This window comes from Diorhabda sublineata, chromosome 10 (assembly GCF_026230105.1).
Source record: "Diorhabda sublineata isolate icDioSubl1.1 chromosome 10, icDioSubl1.1, whole genome shotgun sequence".
NCBI classification, from domain to species: Eukaryota; Metazoa; Arthropoda; class Insecta; order Coleoptera; family Chrysomelidae; genus Diorhabda; species Diorhabda sublineata.
Genome location: NC_079483.1, coordinates 18873414 through 18890751, shown reverse-complemented (window position 1 = coordinate 18890751; position 17338 = coordinate 18873414). Strand labels below are relative to the sequence as shown.

At 37.4% G+C, this 17338-nt stretch overlaps 1 protein-coding gene across 1 annotated transcript; it reads right to left on the bottom strand.

Annotated features, from left to right (window-relative positions):
* Positions 1–275: 275 nt before the first annotated feature.
* Positions 276–17321, bottom strand: LOC130449760 (tubby-related protein 4). Its single transcript, XM_056787750.1, has 15 exons — positions 17117–17321; positions 16775–16939; positions 16372–16554; positions 16037–16313; positions 14927–15192; positions 14258–14482; positions 10824–11049; positions 10464–10705; positions 9475–9838; positions 6137–6375; positions 4834–5200; positions 4013–4630; positions 3346–3536; positions 2020–2211; positions 276–618 (listed from the first exon to the last, which is right to left on the bottom strand). Exons 1-15 carry the CDS (start codon positions 17210–17212, stop codon positions 502–504), a joined length of 3768 nt encoding a protein of 1255 aa, XP_056643728.1. The 5' UTR covers positions 17213–17321; the 3' UTR covers positions 276–501.
* Between the last annotated feature and the right edge of the window lie 17 nt (positions 17322–17338).

Genomic DNA, 17338 nt, shown 5'->3' with positions numbered 1-17338 from the left:
TGAAATGACTGGACTATTAAAAGCAGACTTCTTATACGCGTGTATTTTAGATTTAACATAAAAACTGCAAAATATAAAGGAAATATGGATGTGTGAGTTGAAATTTATTTATTAATTCCAAAATAACTATATTTTTTCTTATTTTAAAAAGACAAATGACATTAATTTCTTCTTCTTTTTTTACATCGTATAACACTTGACGTCGTATAACTTGTATTAAAACGGTGAGATGTATAATTGTTAACCCCAGGTGGTATTTAAATAAAAAAGAAGAATAATATGAAACGTTTTATTAGCGATATAATAATAACATTCAAATAGAATAAAAATATCAATTAAAAATCACACGACAGCATTAAAAACACAACTTGTCTAAAACATGTATAAAATATATAAATTTTCTTTCAATAGAAATAATCGATTATAGAAACAAACAGTTTTTTTTTTCAAGTTTAAATAAAAACGTATCGAACATTGGCACGTTAAAAAACAAAAAACAATTCATTTAAGTCTTTGTGTAACATTAGCTAAAGCGACCGCGAACGCTTGTAGGGCAGAAAACGGATACTGAAAATCTAGCGTGTAGGCGTTTCCATCTATTCGACCAAACTGCATAACCTAAAATAATTATTAACAAAGGGTTATATCGATATCCGGTTGTTAGACATTTTCCTACAATTTATTCAAATTTGACACTTAAATACTTGTTACTTACGGCTTACTCTGCAAAACTGCCTGTATTTCGATACATCGGATCGATATATATATATATATATTTTTGTACATTAAAATAATATACATTTTTACGAAAATTACTACATATTGATAATATTGGGTGAATTAAATACATAACTATATTAAAACATTTATTTTTTTTTTAATTTAATCGATATATCGATATTTCTTTTCATTCCAGACATCTTTATTCTACGTTAAAACTCGCTAACACCTGCAGTCGATAGAACAGGGCTGGACTCAGTTTTACACTGTACGTTTTTTCAGCTTAGTGTTTAATTTATTTTATTGTTCATTATAGTTTGTATTTTTTTACTTTTATCTAATACTGTTTTACTACTCCTATATTTTCGTATAACTATAAAGTAGAATGAAAAAAATATCAATCATAAACCCAATTAATTAATGGATAATGTTTCGAAAAGATTTTGCTGAAATTGGCTGTTGAAATTTCTAATAGTCCGGGTCAGAAAGATGGGTTTTTGGTAGACAAGGGGGTGAAAAAAAAAACTACCCTGAAATACGATTTTTAGGCTCAATTTTTAAAATATTAAAATAAAAATTATCGAACGTATAATTTCAGGCCTACTTCATTGAGACTATTTTTCCCCTAAAACACACCCTTTAACGGCTAGGACGGTTCGAAGTACTAAGAAAATGAAAATTCAATGAAAAATATAAAAAATTGGACTTTAAAAATTATTTTAATCTTCAAAAATGTGATTGAGAACATTGTTAGAAAAAAAACATTTGTCTTCATCCCTTCTATTAAAAATAAGGGGTGAAAACGAATTTTACTCGACAATTATCAATTTTTTTCTCAAATTTTGACGTTACATGCAAAAAATAATTTTTTAAAGTCAAATTTTTTATAGAATTTCCCTTTTTTAGTACTTTGAACTGTTCTAGGGGTGACAGGGTGCGTTATAGAGAAAACTTAGTCTTATTGAGGTGGGTCTAAAACTTTACGCTCTATAATTTTTATTCGAAACTTTTTTTGATATTCTCAAAATTCAACCGAAAAATCGTATTTCAGGGTAGTTTTTAATTTTTTTCACCCCCTTACCGGGAATTGAGAGGTTTTTTAAGTATGTCCACAGTTTTATACGCATTTTTCCAATTATTTCCATATAATTTCATTCATATTTACGAATAATCCGATTTTGCAAACTTTCTGACTGGACTATATGAATTTAATGAATGCTATTTTTAAAACCATATTATAAGAAATATTTGATTTGCTTTATATTTTTCGATGGTCAATAAACTGAATATTAAACATACCTGTTTTCCCCTGAATTCGATTTGAAAATTCTTAGCAGATTCTTGAGTGACCCTCCCGCCAAAATCCAACTGATACACCTGGTTATTCTCGTTCCACATTGGCGCTTTATTGTGCATAACAAATTCGCGTCTTTGTTGAATAATTTGTGTATTACAACTACTACCGTTCGGTTCGATTTTACCCCTTTTCAACTATAATAAATATTTACGTTAAACATATAAACTAAAAAACTTCTAGTCGTAATTTGACCAGGCTATATCAATACTTCATAACACCGTCTCGTCGTAAATTTACCTCGTATTCGCGAAACAGAACGAGTTTTGTCGAACAACTACCGATCGGCTCCGGCGCGAGCGCAAAGTTCAGTTGGCAACTAGACACCGAACGCGGTAGATGACGCGCCAATGGACTGTTTCCCGCGTTTAAGTTGAAATAATATTTTCTGTTATCGAACTCACGTTTTCTGTTTAATTATTATAAAAACTCGTTAATCTGCTTTCGTTATTAACGATTAATAAAATGTAGTTCGTTAATACGGTGTTTTAAGAACTTCTAACCTCTAGACAATATTATAGAAGACTGTTTCATCCCTCTAAAATTTATAAATCAAAATTTAGATCGTGGACTGTTGTTGTGCTTACTAAACGGATTTGATTGACGTCAACAAGTTTTTTTCATATATTTCTGATAAAACTGGCAACGTCGCGAAACTTTGTCGTATTTTGGTGGTTTCGGTATTTAATTACAGGGGTGTTAGTGTTGTAGTTTTTTTAACGTTTCTTCCCGAATTTTTTTTAAACATTAAGGTAAGTTACAATCATTTTGTATTATATTTCATTAAATATCAAACATAGAAAAAAGTAACGACTGAAAAACTCGGTGATAAATGAATTTTTGAATATTTGTGATGAAGGAAAAAATTATTCCGGACTAAACAAACTGTGAGATGAATACTCAAAAGATTCAGAATCACGTATGGGTAAAAAAGAAAAAAAAATGACACTACATTGATCAAAGGGACGATGTATATACACGGAGTAACGAAATTAAATAAAATATATGTTATTTTCGCTGTGTCTTCGTCCCAGTTATCGATTGGTAATGACAACAAATCTATTGTTGAAATAAAATAGAGCTGACGCAATTTTATTGTATAAATGTTACATACGAGCGAATAGACCATAAAAACAATCAACAAATTTGAATTCGAGACCCCTTAAAATCCAGATCTCGCTTCATCAGACTCTCATATCTTTAGAACCATAACAAGAACATATAAAAGTTTATAAATCAACGTCAAGTTTAGTTCGATGGAGCGTACGTACCTTTTGTAATAGCTGCGATTTTTGAAAAGTTTCCAAATCCTTATAATTGGTACCGTTGAATATTTCATCGCCGGATGCATTTATTTCATCGTCCGAACTTTCTTGATATTTATTTTTTCTGTTTTTTCTTCCTAATAATGGCGAATTTAGAAATTTCTTTCTAATCGGCGACGCAGATTGAGGCCTCATACCTATCCATACATAGAGAATGTTATCGAAGGTCATCTCGAGATAATAAATTTATGAATACGAACCTTATATGTACAAAGTTTACGAGAAAATTTGTAAACATCAATCCAAAATAAAATATAATAAGTTGTGTTTATAATGTAGTGTATGGACTCCTATACCACTAACAACTGAAGACTATCTATTAGTGGTATAGGAGTTCATACACTACAGTCTTTGATAAAGTGTGAAGTTAATCCGAAACGTCAATTTTTTTATCAATCTTTCATAAATTATTGAAAAAAATCGAATTTTAAAACAGTAGTGATCTAAAATCAAGAACATTTTGATCAAAAATTCTGAGAAATAAAAAATTACAGAAATTTATAATATAGTGTATGGTTTCCTATACAACTAATGGCCGAAGACAAGCTATTAGTAGTATAGGAGTCCATACACTATATTATATAACTTGATGTTATTAAAAAAAAATGATTACCTTTTTTAGTGGGGGCAGGTGACGCCGGTGAACTTCTGGGTAGTTTCGGAGAGCAAGTACTAGATTTACTATCGTCTTCTCGTAATCTAGTGATCAATTTTTCCAAATTGGCCAACGCTTGCGAATGAATGGACAATCCGTTTTTTTCGCCACCCTTATTTTGATTGACGTTAATTTTCTTCTGGTTATTTCTTCCCCGATTAACTTTATCGTCACTCTTTTTCCTTCTAATCAACGGCGACGAAAAAAAATCCTTCCTATTATTTATCTTGTTATTACATTTGACTTGTTCTTCCTCCAATTGCGTCCCGCTGTTGCCACTTTCCGTATTCGATTCGTCCGCCGTTTCAATTTCCGGTATAGCTTTCTCCTTCTTTTTTATAACGGAAGTTAGCGGACTGTCGCTATGCGGAAAGATGTCGCTGGAGTCTAGGCTCTTCGATTTCCCGTACGATTTCAATTTATAACTCACATCGACGTTTTTCGAATTCGCTTTTGTCGATTTTTTGGTTTTCCCCTTTTTATCCACCAAAACCAAACGTTTCGGTATATCTTTGCGTAATAGTGATAGTGATTCGTCGCTAGGGACGAGTTGGCGTTCGACCATATCCAAAAATCCTGAAATAACGTCCGTGCAGAGAAAAAAATGGAACAATACGATAGAAGGAACAATTAGAAAGAACAAACCAAAATATGGGATAAAATTATAGCAGGAACAATGTAGGGAAAGAGGTGGAACAAAGCAAAACATGGACGAACAAGTTTTAAGGAACATTGAGCGAAAAGGGAACAAAATGGATAAGGTTCGTTGTGGTACTTACCAACGCTACAACTTCTAACCATGGGATCCAACAAATACGTGGATGTTGGTACAGGACCTTTAGTCGACGTCGAAGGTCCTTTTTCGTCTTCGTTTACCGTAAATTGCTGCTTACTACAGTTACCTACTTGCTTTAGATCGATTTCTTCAACTTTTTTAACGAAAACGTGCTTAGGATTTTCACTGACGTAGCTATGATTGACGGACGCGTCACTTTTATGTTCCGAAAACGATTTGACTTGTAAACCATTCGAATTACCATAATCAGTCGATGAATAGGACAAAAGCGTCGAAGCTGGTGGTCGATCGAACATAATATCACTAGGAGCAACGGCGTTTTTCGGCGATTGGAGGGCGGGAAGGGATACCTGTTTACGAAACACACATTTTTATCCGATATTGGATTGTTAGAGCAACAAAAATCGTTTTAATCAACCCCCATACGCGACATATCATGCAGGGTATGATCTCGGGCACCTTCAATCGGCCGTCTACCGATACGAGATCCAGGAAAACCTCCTGTGCAAGTTTGGAGCTCCGGTGGAAACAAACAAACGGATGGCGAGGTACAGCTGCAGCCATTTGGGTGGCGAATTGGTTCACATATAGACGAAATGGAATGGGGAATGGTGGAAGAATGCAAAGTCGTTTTCGCAGCTGGCGGTCGAATGGGAAGAAACGTTTCCTCTTTGGTTTGGAAGAAAGGATCCGACCAGTAGTGATCCAGGGAGTTGAAGGCGAAGAAATTCTTTGATTCGATGGTACGAATCATAAAACGGGCTTGGAGAAGTCATTTAGACGGCTCTGAATGAGTGTTATGTCACTATCGACATAACTGGAGCTGAATTAGTACTTGTATTGGCAGTACGTGATAATGGAGTGCACGTAAGACAAGAGACGGTCAGGCTAGATGCACTATATGATCCTGACGTTGTCTAAGCTCGTATTTTTGGGTGATTTCGGTGATAACGATCGTTGTCGAGTGAAAGACACTTTGCAACAATCGTCACGACCGAACCGCCAACTCGAGTCACCCGTAAATACGAACTTAGACAACCTAAGGATTCAGTAGTTCGCTTGTAGTCGAAGAGATTGTATTTGTTGTCGAAACTTCAAGATTAAGACTTGAGCTACAGTTTCGAGGGAAGGTGCCAAGCTAGAACTGACAACAGTGCCGTGCGCTCACTGTGTATCGATGAAAATGGAAACTATGTTGAAAAAATAGACAACAGTGTAAGTTTTTTAACGATGTAAGTGTGAAAAAAACCCCCAATTTTGATATAAACACCCAAATTTGTACATACCTCGCAACAAATTGGAGATATGGCGTGGCGTTGATTGCTACAATTAGCGCCTCCATTTTGTATAAACTGCCCGATGAAACTGGTGTTTTGAGAACTGTTTGGACGTAAATTGAGCTGCACATTATTATTATTATTTGAGGCTCTCAAATTTTGAGGACGGATGTCGTTACTTACGCTACATGGTATATTCGAATTAATTTTTTCGTCGTTATTTTTTTCTATGATTATTTTCGACGTATCTGGATCAAATAAAAAAAGGAAAAAATATATTGTTAACAGTTAGGTCTACAGAAGAAAATTACACGCTACGTACTAATAAACAGGCGAAAGGAAACTTGGAAAATTGTCAAATATGGCAACGGTTAACAACTGTCTAGTTTTCTGGTGCAGCTGTTAACGTTCTAACCTTTGAGAAATGACCATGGCGCGGGGTTCTATATCCATTACTGTGAAACGTGGTGCAAACAGTTCAACTAACTCTCCTGGAAGTCCCAACCGCGTGGCTGCTACGGCGATGATAGAAAATTAAGAATTCTAGCGCTAAAAGGGGCGACGACGTCAACACCGACAGGTACCGCTTGAATTCAAGCTGAAACAAGCTGTTCAGTACAAATATCTAGGAGTTGTCTTGGACAGACAAGTCTCCTGGAAGTCCCAACCGCGTGGCTGCTACGGCGATGATAGAAAATTAAGAATTCTAGCGCTTAAAGGGGCGACGACGTCAACACCGACAGGTACCGCTTGAATTCAAGCTGAAACAAGCTGTTCAGTACAAATATCTAGGAGTTGTCTTGGACAGACAAGTCTCCTGGAAGTCCCAACCGCGTGGCTGCTACGGCGATAATAGAAAATTAAGAATTCTAGCGCTAAAAGGGGCGACGACGTCAACACCGACAGGTATCGCTCGAATTCAAGCTGAAACAAGCTGTTGAGTACAAATATGTAGGAGTTGTCTTGGACAGACAAGTCTCCTGGAAGTCCCAACCGCGTGGCTGCTACGGCGATGATAGAAAATTAAGAATTCTAGCGCTTAAAGGGGCGACGACGTCAACACCGACAGGTACCGCTTGAATTCAAGCTGAAACAAGCTGTTCAGTACAAATATCTAGGAGTTGTCTTGGACAGACAAGTCTCCTGGAAGTCCCAACCGCGTGGCTGCTACGGCGATGATAGAAAATTAAGAATTCTAGCGCTAAAAGGAGCGACAATGTCAACACCGACAGGTACCGCTTGAATTCAAGCTGAAACAAGCTGTTCAGTACAAATATCTAGGAGTTGTCTTGGACAGACAAGTCTCCTGGAAGTCCCAACCGCGTGGCTGCTACGGCGATAATAGAAAATTAAGAATTCTAGCGCTAAAAGGGGCGACGACGTCAACACCGACAGGTATCGCTCGAATTCAAGCTGAAACAAGCTGTTGAGTACAAATATCTAGGAGTTGTCTTGGACAGACAAGTCTCCTGGAAGTCCCAACCGCGTGGCTGCTACGGCGATAATAGAAAATTAAGAATTCTAGCGCTAAAAGGGGCGACGACGTCAACACCGACAGGTACCGCTTGAATTCAAGCTGAAACAAGCTGTTGAGTACAAATATCTAGGAGTTGTCTTGGACAGACAAGTCTCCTGGAAGTCCCAACCGCGTGGCTGCTACGGCGATGATAGAAAATTAAGAATTCTAGCGCTAAAAGGGGCGACGACGTCAACACCGACAGGTACCGCTTGAATTCAAGCTGAAACAAGCTGTTCAGTACAAATATCTAGGAGTTGTCTTGGACAGACAAGTCTCCTGGAAGTCCCAACCGCGTGGCTGCTACGGCGATAATAGAAAATTAAGAATTCTAGCGCTAAAAGGGGCGACGACGTCAACACCGACAGGTATCGCTCGAATTCAAGCTGAAACAAGCTGTTGAGTACAAATATGTAGGAGTTGTCTTGGACAGACAAGTCTCCTGGAAGTCCCAACCGCGTGGCTGCTACGGCGATGATAGAAAATTAAGAATTCTAGCGCTTAAAGGGGCGACGACGTCAACACCGACAGGTACCGCTTGAATTCAAGCTGAAACAAGCTGTTCAGTACAAATATCTAGGAGTTGTCTTGGACAGACAAGTCTCCTGGAAGTCCCAACCGCGTGGCTGCTACGGCGATGATAGAAAATTAAGAATTCTAGCGCTAAAAGGAGCGACAATGTCAACACCGACAGGTACCGCTTGAATTCAAGCTGAAACAAGCTGTTCAGTACAAATATCTAGGAGTTGTCTTGGACAGACAAGTCTCCTGGAAGTCCCAACCGCGTGGCTGCTACGGCGATAATAGAAAATTAAGAATTCTAGCGCTAAAAGGGGCGACGACGTCAACACCGACAGGTACCGCTTGAATTCAAGCTGAAACAAGCTGTTCAGTACAAATATCTAGGAGTTGTCTTGGACAGACAAGTCTCCTGGAAGTCCCAACCGCGTGGCTGCTACGGCGATGATAGAAAATTAAGAATTCTAGCGCTAAAAGGGGCGACGACGTCAACACCGACAGGTACCGCTTGAATTCAAGCTGAAACAAGCTGTTCAGTACAAATATCTAGGAGTTGTCTTGGACAGACAAGTCTCCTGGAAGTCCCAACCGCGTGGCTGCTACGGCGATGATAGAAAATTAAGAATTCTAGCGCTAAAAGGGGCGACGACGTCAACACCGACAGGTACCGCTTGAATTCAAGCTGAAACAAGCTGTTGAGTACAAATATCTAGGAGTTGTCTTGGACAGACAAGTCTCCTGGAAGTCCCAACCGCGTGGCTGCTACGGTGGGCGATCGGCTACGGCGATGATAGAAAAACTTTAGAGCAATAGCACTGAGAGACGTCAACACCTTCGGCTGCCACTATGACCTCCACAGAATAAAACTACTCAAAGAAGCAATGAGATTGGGATTTTAATGATACCTCCTCCGCAGAACGTACTACTTGACAAACGAATCAAGGTCAAACTTCCCAACAGGGAACAGTTTGCTTCTAGGTGGTGATACTACGCGGGCAGGCTCAAAAAAGTCGTTCCCCTAGAGAAATATGCTTCATTTATGCAGACCGAGCTGGTGGTCATCTAAAGAGACGGTGCAAGATGATTTTGGACTAGTGGAAGGCACTTAATAAGGAAGAATGGCTGTAGAGCTTCTTTGGACGTGGGGATTCACCGACAATGTAATCCCCTACTTCGTGGGCCGGCTGGGAGATACTCAACAACTTCCAAGACCCGAATTTGCAATGGGAAACACTTTGAGTTATGGAAGTTTATCCACCAGCTAGATAAAAACTATAAAGATAAAAAAATGCACTTTCCGTTATCTATTTACCTGATTTAGTTGACGATTCTTGAGGTAAATAAGGATATTTCTGTTTGCCGATAAAAGGCCTTCTCGACGATATCGGCGCTATGGGAGGACAATTATCGAACGCGTCGTCTCTCTTCAATTCCTCCAACAAACCGGTTTCGTCCTCGTCTTCGGAAAACAAATTGGGATTGAACGTCGGATCGGGAACTATGGGAAAATCGTCGCTCAATTCAGTCATAACTAAAGTCATTTGACGTGGCTGAAGATGTAGCAGAGACGTTTTGTACGTTACTTGACCCAAATTGCTAGGAACGGAGTTTGTCAGGCCGTGTATTTTAAATTTAGTGCCCCAAATATTAGATGTTACTTCTACTAGACGGTTTTGCTACGAAGAAACATCTATTTAAAATAACAGACGGTTATTGCTTACCGGTTAAATCTTGACACTTAGATCTTGACATGTACACGTGTACGTCGTCGTAAATTAGCATCAACATCAAGAAAACTGAAGCTGCATTGTTCAACAAGACGTTGAAGACTAAGATTGTACCAAAATAAGCCTCGAGATCCAGAAAAACATCAGCCTGAGTGTAGTAGTGATACATCTTTAGATCTATCTTGATTTGGACTAAAATAAGATCGGTGGGATCGTCAAAAAAGAAGATTTGAAAACCTCTGGATACATCAGAAGATGCAACTTAGAAAACTAACAGATTAGGTACCAGCTGGACCATGACCAGCAGTGAAGACTAATGGGAGTTGGATGGAGAGCCGGCAGCAGACGATATTGACAACCCCGACGAAGAAAATGGGAAAAAACGAATTAAAATTGACTTTATTATAAACAGTTACCAACAACAAGCCTTCAAGTTAAATTGCTGTGTCGAAAATAATGAACAAAACAGAAATTGGAAAACTTCCCGTGTTTCTCGACTTTTATGACGATCGGGCAACGCCGCAACGTCTATACGACAACAAAAATAACGTTAGCAACAAATATTTTCACTTACTTCTGGTAATGTATCGACGTAAGACAAATCATCGTGCTCAGTTTCTTGTTCTGTTCTTTGATACGAATGGTAATTGTAATTGAGATGATTTTTATGTTTCCGTTTCCTTTTTCTCTGCATCCTAGGCGAACCGGTGCAACCGTCTTCTCTATCGCTATCCGAGGTATCGCTAAGAGCGCCGCAAGTACTCGCCGAATTACTTGACGAAGAACTTTTGGATTCCGACGATTGCGGCAAATAATCTTAAAATAATTTTTCAACGTTAATACTCCTGATGATTTTCGGCCGTGATATTCACGTGCTGATCATTGTTCTATTGTATTAAAACACGCGACATTTGCGGAAAAGAAAATGACTCACCTTCTTGCGGATCAAATATCACAAACTCTGGTCTAATTTTGCTGGTTCTTTTGCCTTTGAGTAGCGGCACCAATCCTCCCAAATATTCCAAATACAAAGTGTAACAAATACCCGAAGAAAGATTATTTTCTTCGTCGTGTCGGATCATGGTACAATGCAACCGAACCGATCCGATAGGTGGACGGGAAACGAATTCTCTTAAAGCGGATGGTTCCGGTACGCAACACTGTTTGGAAAAAATTTAATCATGTGCTTGAAAAAAAAACTGTTAGAATAGTAACAATAACTAACCTAACCTCCTAAAATCTACCCCAGGTACCTCTCAGGTCATCGCCGCCGTAATTATCGTGTTCAGCGACCTCAAAAACCTCCGGGATGAATATATTTGACCAATTTTATGATAAATTTCGACGAGACTCCAGAAGACGACGTGTAAACAATCCACCCCATGTACCTTCCAGGTCATCGCTGTCGTAATGATCGTGTTCAGCGACCTCAAAAACCTCCAGAATGAATATATTTGACCAATTTTATGATAAATTTCGACGAGACTCCAGAAGACGACGTGTAAACAATCCACCCCATGTACCTCACTAGTCATCGCTGTCGTAATTATCATGTTCAGCGACCTCAAAAACCTCCAGAATGAATATATTTGACCAATTTTATGATAAATTTCGACAAGACTCCAGAAGACGACGTGCAAACAATCCACCCCATGTACCTCACTAGTCATCGCTGTCATAATTATCGTGTTCAGCGACCTCAAAAACCTCCAGAATAAATATATTTGACCAATTTTATGATAAATTTCGACGAGACTCCAGAAGACGACGTGTAAACAATCCACCCCATGTACCTCACTAGTCATCGCTGTCGTAATTATCGTGTTCAGCGACCTCAAAAACCTCCAGAATAAATATATTTGACCAATTTTATGATAAATTTCGACGAGACTCCAGAAGACGACGTGTAAACAATCCACCCCATGTACCTCACTAGTCATCGCCGCCGTAATTATCGTGTTCAGCGACCTCAAAAACCTCCGGGATGAATATATTTGACCAATTTTATAATAAATTTCGACGAGACTCCAGAAGACGACGTGTAAACAATCCACCCCATGTACCTCACTAGTCATCGCTGTCGTAATTATCGTGTTCAGCGACCTCAAAAACCTCCAGAATAAATATATTTGACCAATTTTATGATAAATTTCGACGAGACTCCAGAAGACGACGTGTAAACAATCCACCCCATGTACCTCACTAGTCATCGCTGTCGTAATTATCATGTTCAGCGACCTCAAAAACCTCCAGAATGAATATATTTGACCAATTTTATGATAAATTTCGACGAGACTCCAGAAGACGACGTTTAAACAATCCACCCCATGTACCTCACTAGTCATCGCTGTCGTAATTATCGTGTTCAGCGACCTCAAAAACCTCCAGAATAAATATATTTGACCAATTTTATGATAAATTTCGACGAGACTCCAGAAGACGACGTGTAAACAATCCACCCCATGTACCTCACTAGTCATCGCTGTCGTAATTATCGTGTTCAGCGACCTCAAAAACCTCCAGAATAAATATATTTGACCAATTTTATGATAAATTTCGACGAGACTCCAGAAGACGACGTGTAAACAATCCACCCCATGTACCTCACTAGTCATCGCTGTCGTAATTATCGTGTTCAGCGACCTCAAAAACCTCCAGAATAAATATATTTGACCAATTTTATTATAAATTTCGACGAGACTCTAGAAGACGACGTGTAAACAATCCACCCCATGTACCTCACTAGTCATCGCTGTCGTAATTATCGTGTTCAGCGATCTCAAAAACCTCCAGAATAAATATATTTGACCAATTTTATGATAAATTTCGACGAGACTCCAGAAGACGACGTGTAAACAATCTACCCCAGGTCATCGCTGTCGTAATGATCGTATTCAATGACCTCAAAAACCTCCAGATAGAATAAATTTGACCAATTTTATGATAAATTTCGACGAGACTCCAGAAGACGACGTGTAAACAATCCACCCCATGTACCTCCCAGGTCATCGCTGTCGTAATGATCGTGTTCAATGACCTCAAAAACCTCCAGAATGAATATATTTGACCAATTTTATGATAAATTTCGACGAGACTCCAGAAGACGACGTGTAAACAATCCACCCCATGTACCTCCCAGGTCATCGCTGTCGTAATGATCGTGTTCAATGACCTCAAAAACCTCCAGAATGAATATATTTGACCAATTTTATGATAAATTTCGACGAGACTCCAGAAGACGACGTGTAAACAATCTACCCCAGGTCATCGCTGTCGTAATGATCGTATTCAATGACATCAAAAACCTCCAGAATGAATAAATTTGACCAATTTTATGATAAATTTCGACGAGACTCCAGAAGACGACGTGTAAACAATCCACCCCTTGTACCTCACTAGTCATCGCTGTCGTGATTATCGTGTTCAGCGACCTCAAAAACCTCCAGGATCTATAAATTTGGCAAATTCCAGGACAAATTTCGACGAGACTCCAGGAGATGACGTGTAAACAATCCACCCCATGTACCTCACTAGTCATCGCTGTCATAATTATCGTGTTCAGCGACCTCAAAAACCTCCAGAATAAATATATTTGACCAATTTTATGATAAATTTCGACGAGACTCCAGAAGACGACGTGTAAACAATCCACCCCATGTACCTCACTAGTCATCGCTGTCGTAATTATCGTGTTCAGCGACCTCAAAAACCTCCAGAATAAATATATTTGACCAATTTTATGATAAATTTCGACGAGACTCCAGAAGACGACGTGTAAACAATCCACCCCATGTACCTCACTAGTCATCGCCGCCGTAATTATCGTGTTCAGCGACCTCAAAAACCTCCGGGATGAATATATTTGACCAATTTTATAATAAATTTCGACGAGACTCCAGAAGACGACGTGTAAACAATCCACCCCATGTACCTCACTAGTCATCGCTGTCGTAATTATCGTGTTCAGCGACCTCAAAAACCTCCAGAATAAATATATTTGACCAATTTTATGATAAATTTCGACGAGACTCCAGAAGACGACGTGTAAACAATCCACCCCATGTACCTCACTAGTCATCGCTGTCGTAATTATCATGTTCAGCGACCTCAAAAACCTTCAGAATGAATATATTTGACCAATTTTATGATAAATTTCGACGAGACTCCAGAAGACGACGTGTAAACAATCTACCCCAGGTAGCTCCCAGGTAACGCTGTCGTGATATTCGTTGAATGTTAGTGTTAACTCGTTTATTTTAAAGAAAAAAATAATAATTCAAACAATTAGATTTCGATATTTCGACCAACCTTCTACAGTTAATTCGAAAGACTAAAAGACAGAACTGTGGTTAACGAATCAATACTTACCCTTATAGTTTGAGCGAACAGATTACCGATTATATTCCCCAAACGAGCAGGTAAAGGTAAATATAATAACTGAGCCTCATTTTTAATTAAATCGTGAATTCTGAGTCTACAGAGTAGTTGTAAGGACGCTATCCTTTTGGAAATCCAAGCGATGTGAATTTGAGTACCAGTCGCTAGGAAAAGTCTCTTATCGTTATGACCCCATGTAAGAGTCGATACTCTAGCCTAGAAATGAGAAACATAAGCAGCGTTGACAGATTTACAACATCTGAAGAAGTAACAACGAAAGAGTCCTTGAAGTGTACGAGAGGACTTTGACTTATATTTAAGGTGAAAATATATTTTTTTAATGACTAATCTTCTTTAAAATGTGAGGTCATCAGTTGTAAAGACATTTTGTATTGTGTTTTAATATCTAGTTTCAACCAGACTATTTCATCGTTTGTCTATGTATTACAATGTTTTTAAAAAGCTAAGACTTTTAGAAAATGTGGCAACAGTGTACGCAAAACACCTGATTGGTGATATAAGTCAGACACTATGTTACGATTGGGAAATGTATTTTTATAATTCTTTTTAAATAAGTATAATTAATAAGAAAATATAAAATTACATCATAATTTTGTTTTAAGAGTGAGGATGAATAAATAAAATAAATCACATAATTACCTGTTTATCTGGTAAAACAGTTGCATACAGAAGTTGACCTTTCTCATTATAAAACTTTAAAATATTTGTATATTCTATTCCTCCCATTAATTTTTTTTCGGACGATACACCGGCTACTGCTAAAAATTCTCGAGAATTACTCCATTCAATACACAAAGGCCCTTGAAGTTTCGTGTTAACTTGTATAGGAGACACGTCATCGAATGTTGACAGTAGATATATGAAACCATTTTGTAAAGCCACTGCCAGAACAAATTTTCTGTCAGCTGAAACAACATATACCCCATAAAAGTGGTCCACACACCGACGTAACTTATATATTATATAACATTACTTTATCTGTGTGTGTTATAACCATTTTGATCACCCCTCGTACTATAGGTACACTCGTCTTTTAAGTAACGACATACGTTCTTCAAGACGTCTTATTATAATCACATAATGTTAAAAAGAGATAGCGACAAGCAACATTATATATTCTATTTATTATGATCTCTTCTGACAGCTGTCAATTTTTATTGACACGATTTAAAAATATTAATTTTGAATTACTCAATTTAACACAATTAATCGCGAAAACATTTTAGATATTGTTTTTTTCTAGGAAAATCAACAAATACATTTATATTTGTGGTGAAAATAACGGGTAGTATTTATAAAAACTGCTGGTATTTCTACAGAACCGGCGCTGTTTACGTAGTAGCAAATTTATACCGCCATATTGACAAACATTAAATTACCTCAGACTTCTACGCATTATAACCTCTCTAATAATAAACGTATCTGCTTGAAATAAACGCGGATGTTATCATAAAATTGAAGTGTGTTTAAAATATACTTTTTTTTAATGTTTTCAAGCCCTTTTAGAACCATTATAGTTATTAAATTGTTACTGAGTGAAAGGCTGGCAACGTTGCAAGCAAAATGTATATGATCGCCATAGGCGTACCGTTGGAAAATAATTTAATATAAAATAAATTAAAAAAAATAGGTAAAAATAAGAATGATGTTAGAAATATGATTAAATTTAGGTAAAACAAATTGATAATATTTGAAAAAAATTGAAATATACGTATTGGTGACATAATTAAAATAAAATATATGACTTACCTGAGTTCATAACCCCTCCATTATTATCATCACCTTCTTCCATTTTGAATTTCTCGCAAGACCACGCCATAAACGTTATACTTATATCGGAATTTAGTTGTACTTGAGACACCATCGCGCCGTGGACGTCCATGACTATTATCTGCCCCGAAGTTGTACCAAAATACACTTGTTGATCATCCGGAGTCCAAATACCGCAGGTTATCGTCGAATCTAAGTTCAACATGGACGACCAATATCTTTGACCTGCCACTGAACCGACAAGTACGTATCCATCCTGTGAAAAATTTACAAATACACAATTTATTTAAAAAAAAAAACTATTTGTAATATACCTGGTAACATATTAGAGCCATTCGACCATCATGAGACCAAGAAAAATGCGTAACGGGCGTGTTCCGGTCGTTGATAAGTTCTATTGACCATCGCCCTTCGTATTTAATCCAAATATAAATAATACCGAAGCTATCACATGACGCTAACTTCTGGTAGGGCTCGTTCCACCTAACTAGGATCACCTGGAGGTTCGAATTAGTAAAAACCAAACGAAAATATGTCACAAATATTATTTTTTTGGTTATTCTTGCTGCAACAGTTTCTCAATTCACCTTTTTTTATAGGTTAAATTGAATAAACTGGAGAGTAGTAGATGTAATGAAGAAAATTTTTATGAACTTCAAGCTATATTCAACAAACCCTGTATATCGAGGTAATTTTTTATAAATAACCTTATTTTACCTCTGATCGATGTCCTCTAAGATTATAATTAGTCCGAAGTGGATAATCCACATTTTTCTTGCAGTGGCTAGTGGTAAAAGTAACTCCGACTATTCCTCTTACATTGCTTGTAGCTAACCATCCTTCTTGGTAGTAATTTGTTCTATTAAGTTTCCATCCTTCATCCTGGAGTAGATTTCAATAAAACTAAATGTTTTTATTACAATTTTTAATATTATATTGAAATCAGCACGCCACTGCACTATTAAATTTTATTTAAATAAGAACGTAACTTAACCAAACAATTTTCGTATAATAATCATACTCTCACCTTTAAAAACGAATTAACAATAAAATAATTACCTCTGGCAATTCATCAGGAACCTTTCCCATCCATGTTAAGGATAAAATAGGACAATCACTTTTAGCATTTACGGTCCTTTCGAAATGTAAATGCATTTTTTTAAAACAGTAGTTAACTGGTGTTATACCACATCCGAAATGACCATATTGATATTTTAATGTTGTTGGCTCATTTTCTCTCACTTACTGCAAGAAACTGAAAGCCTTATTGATTTTCCTATT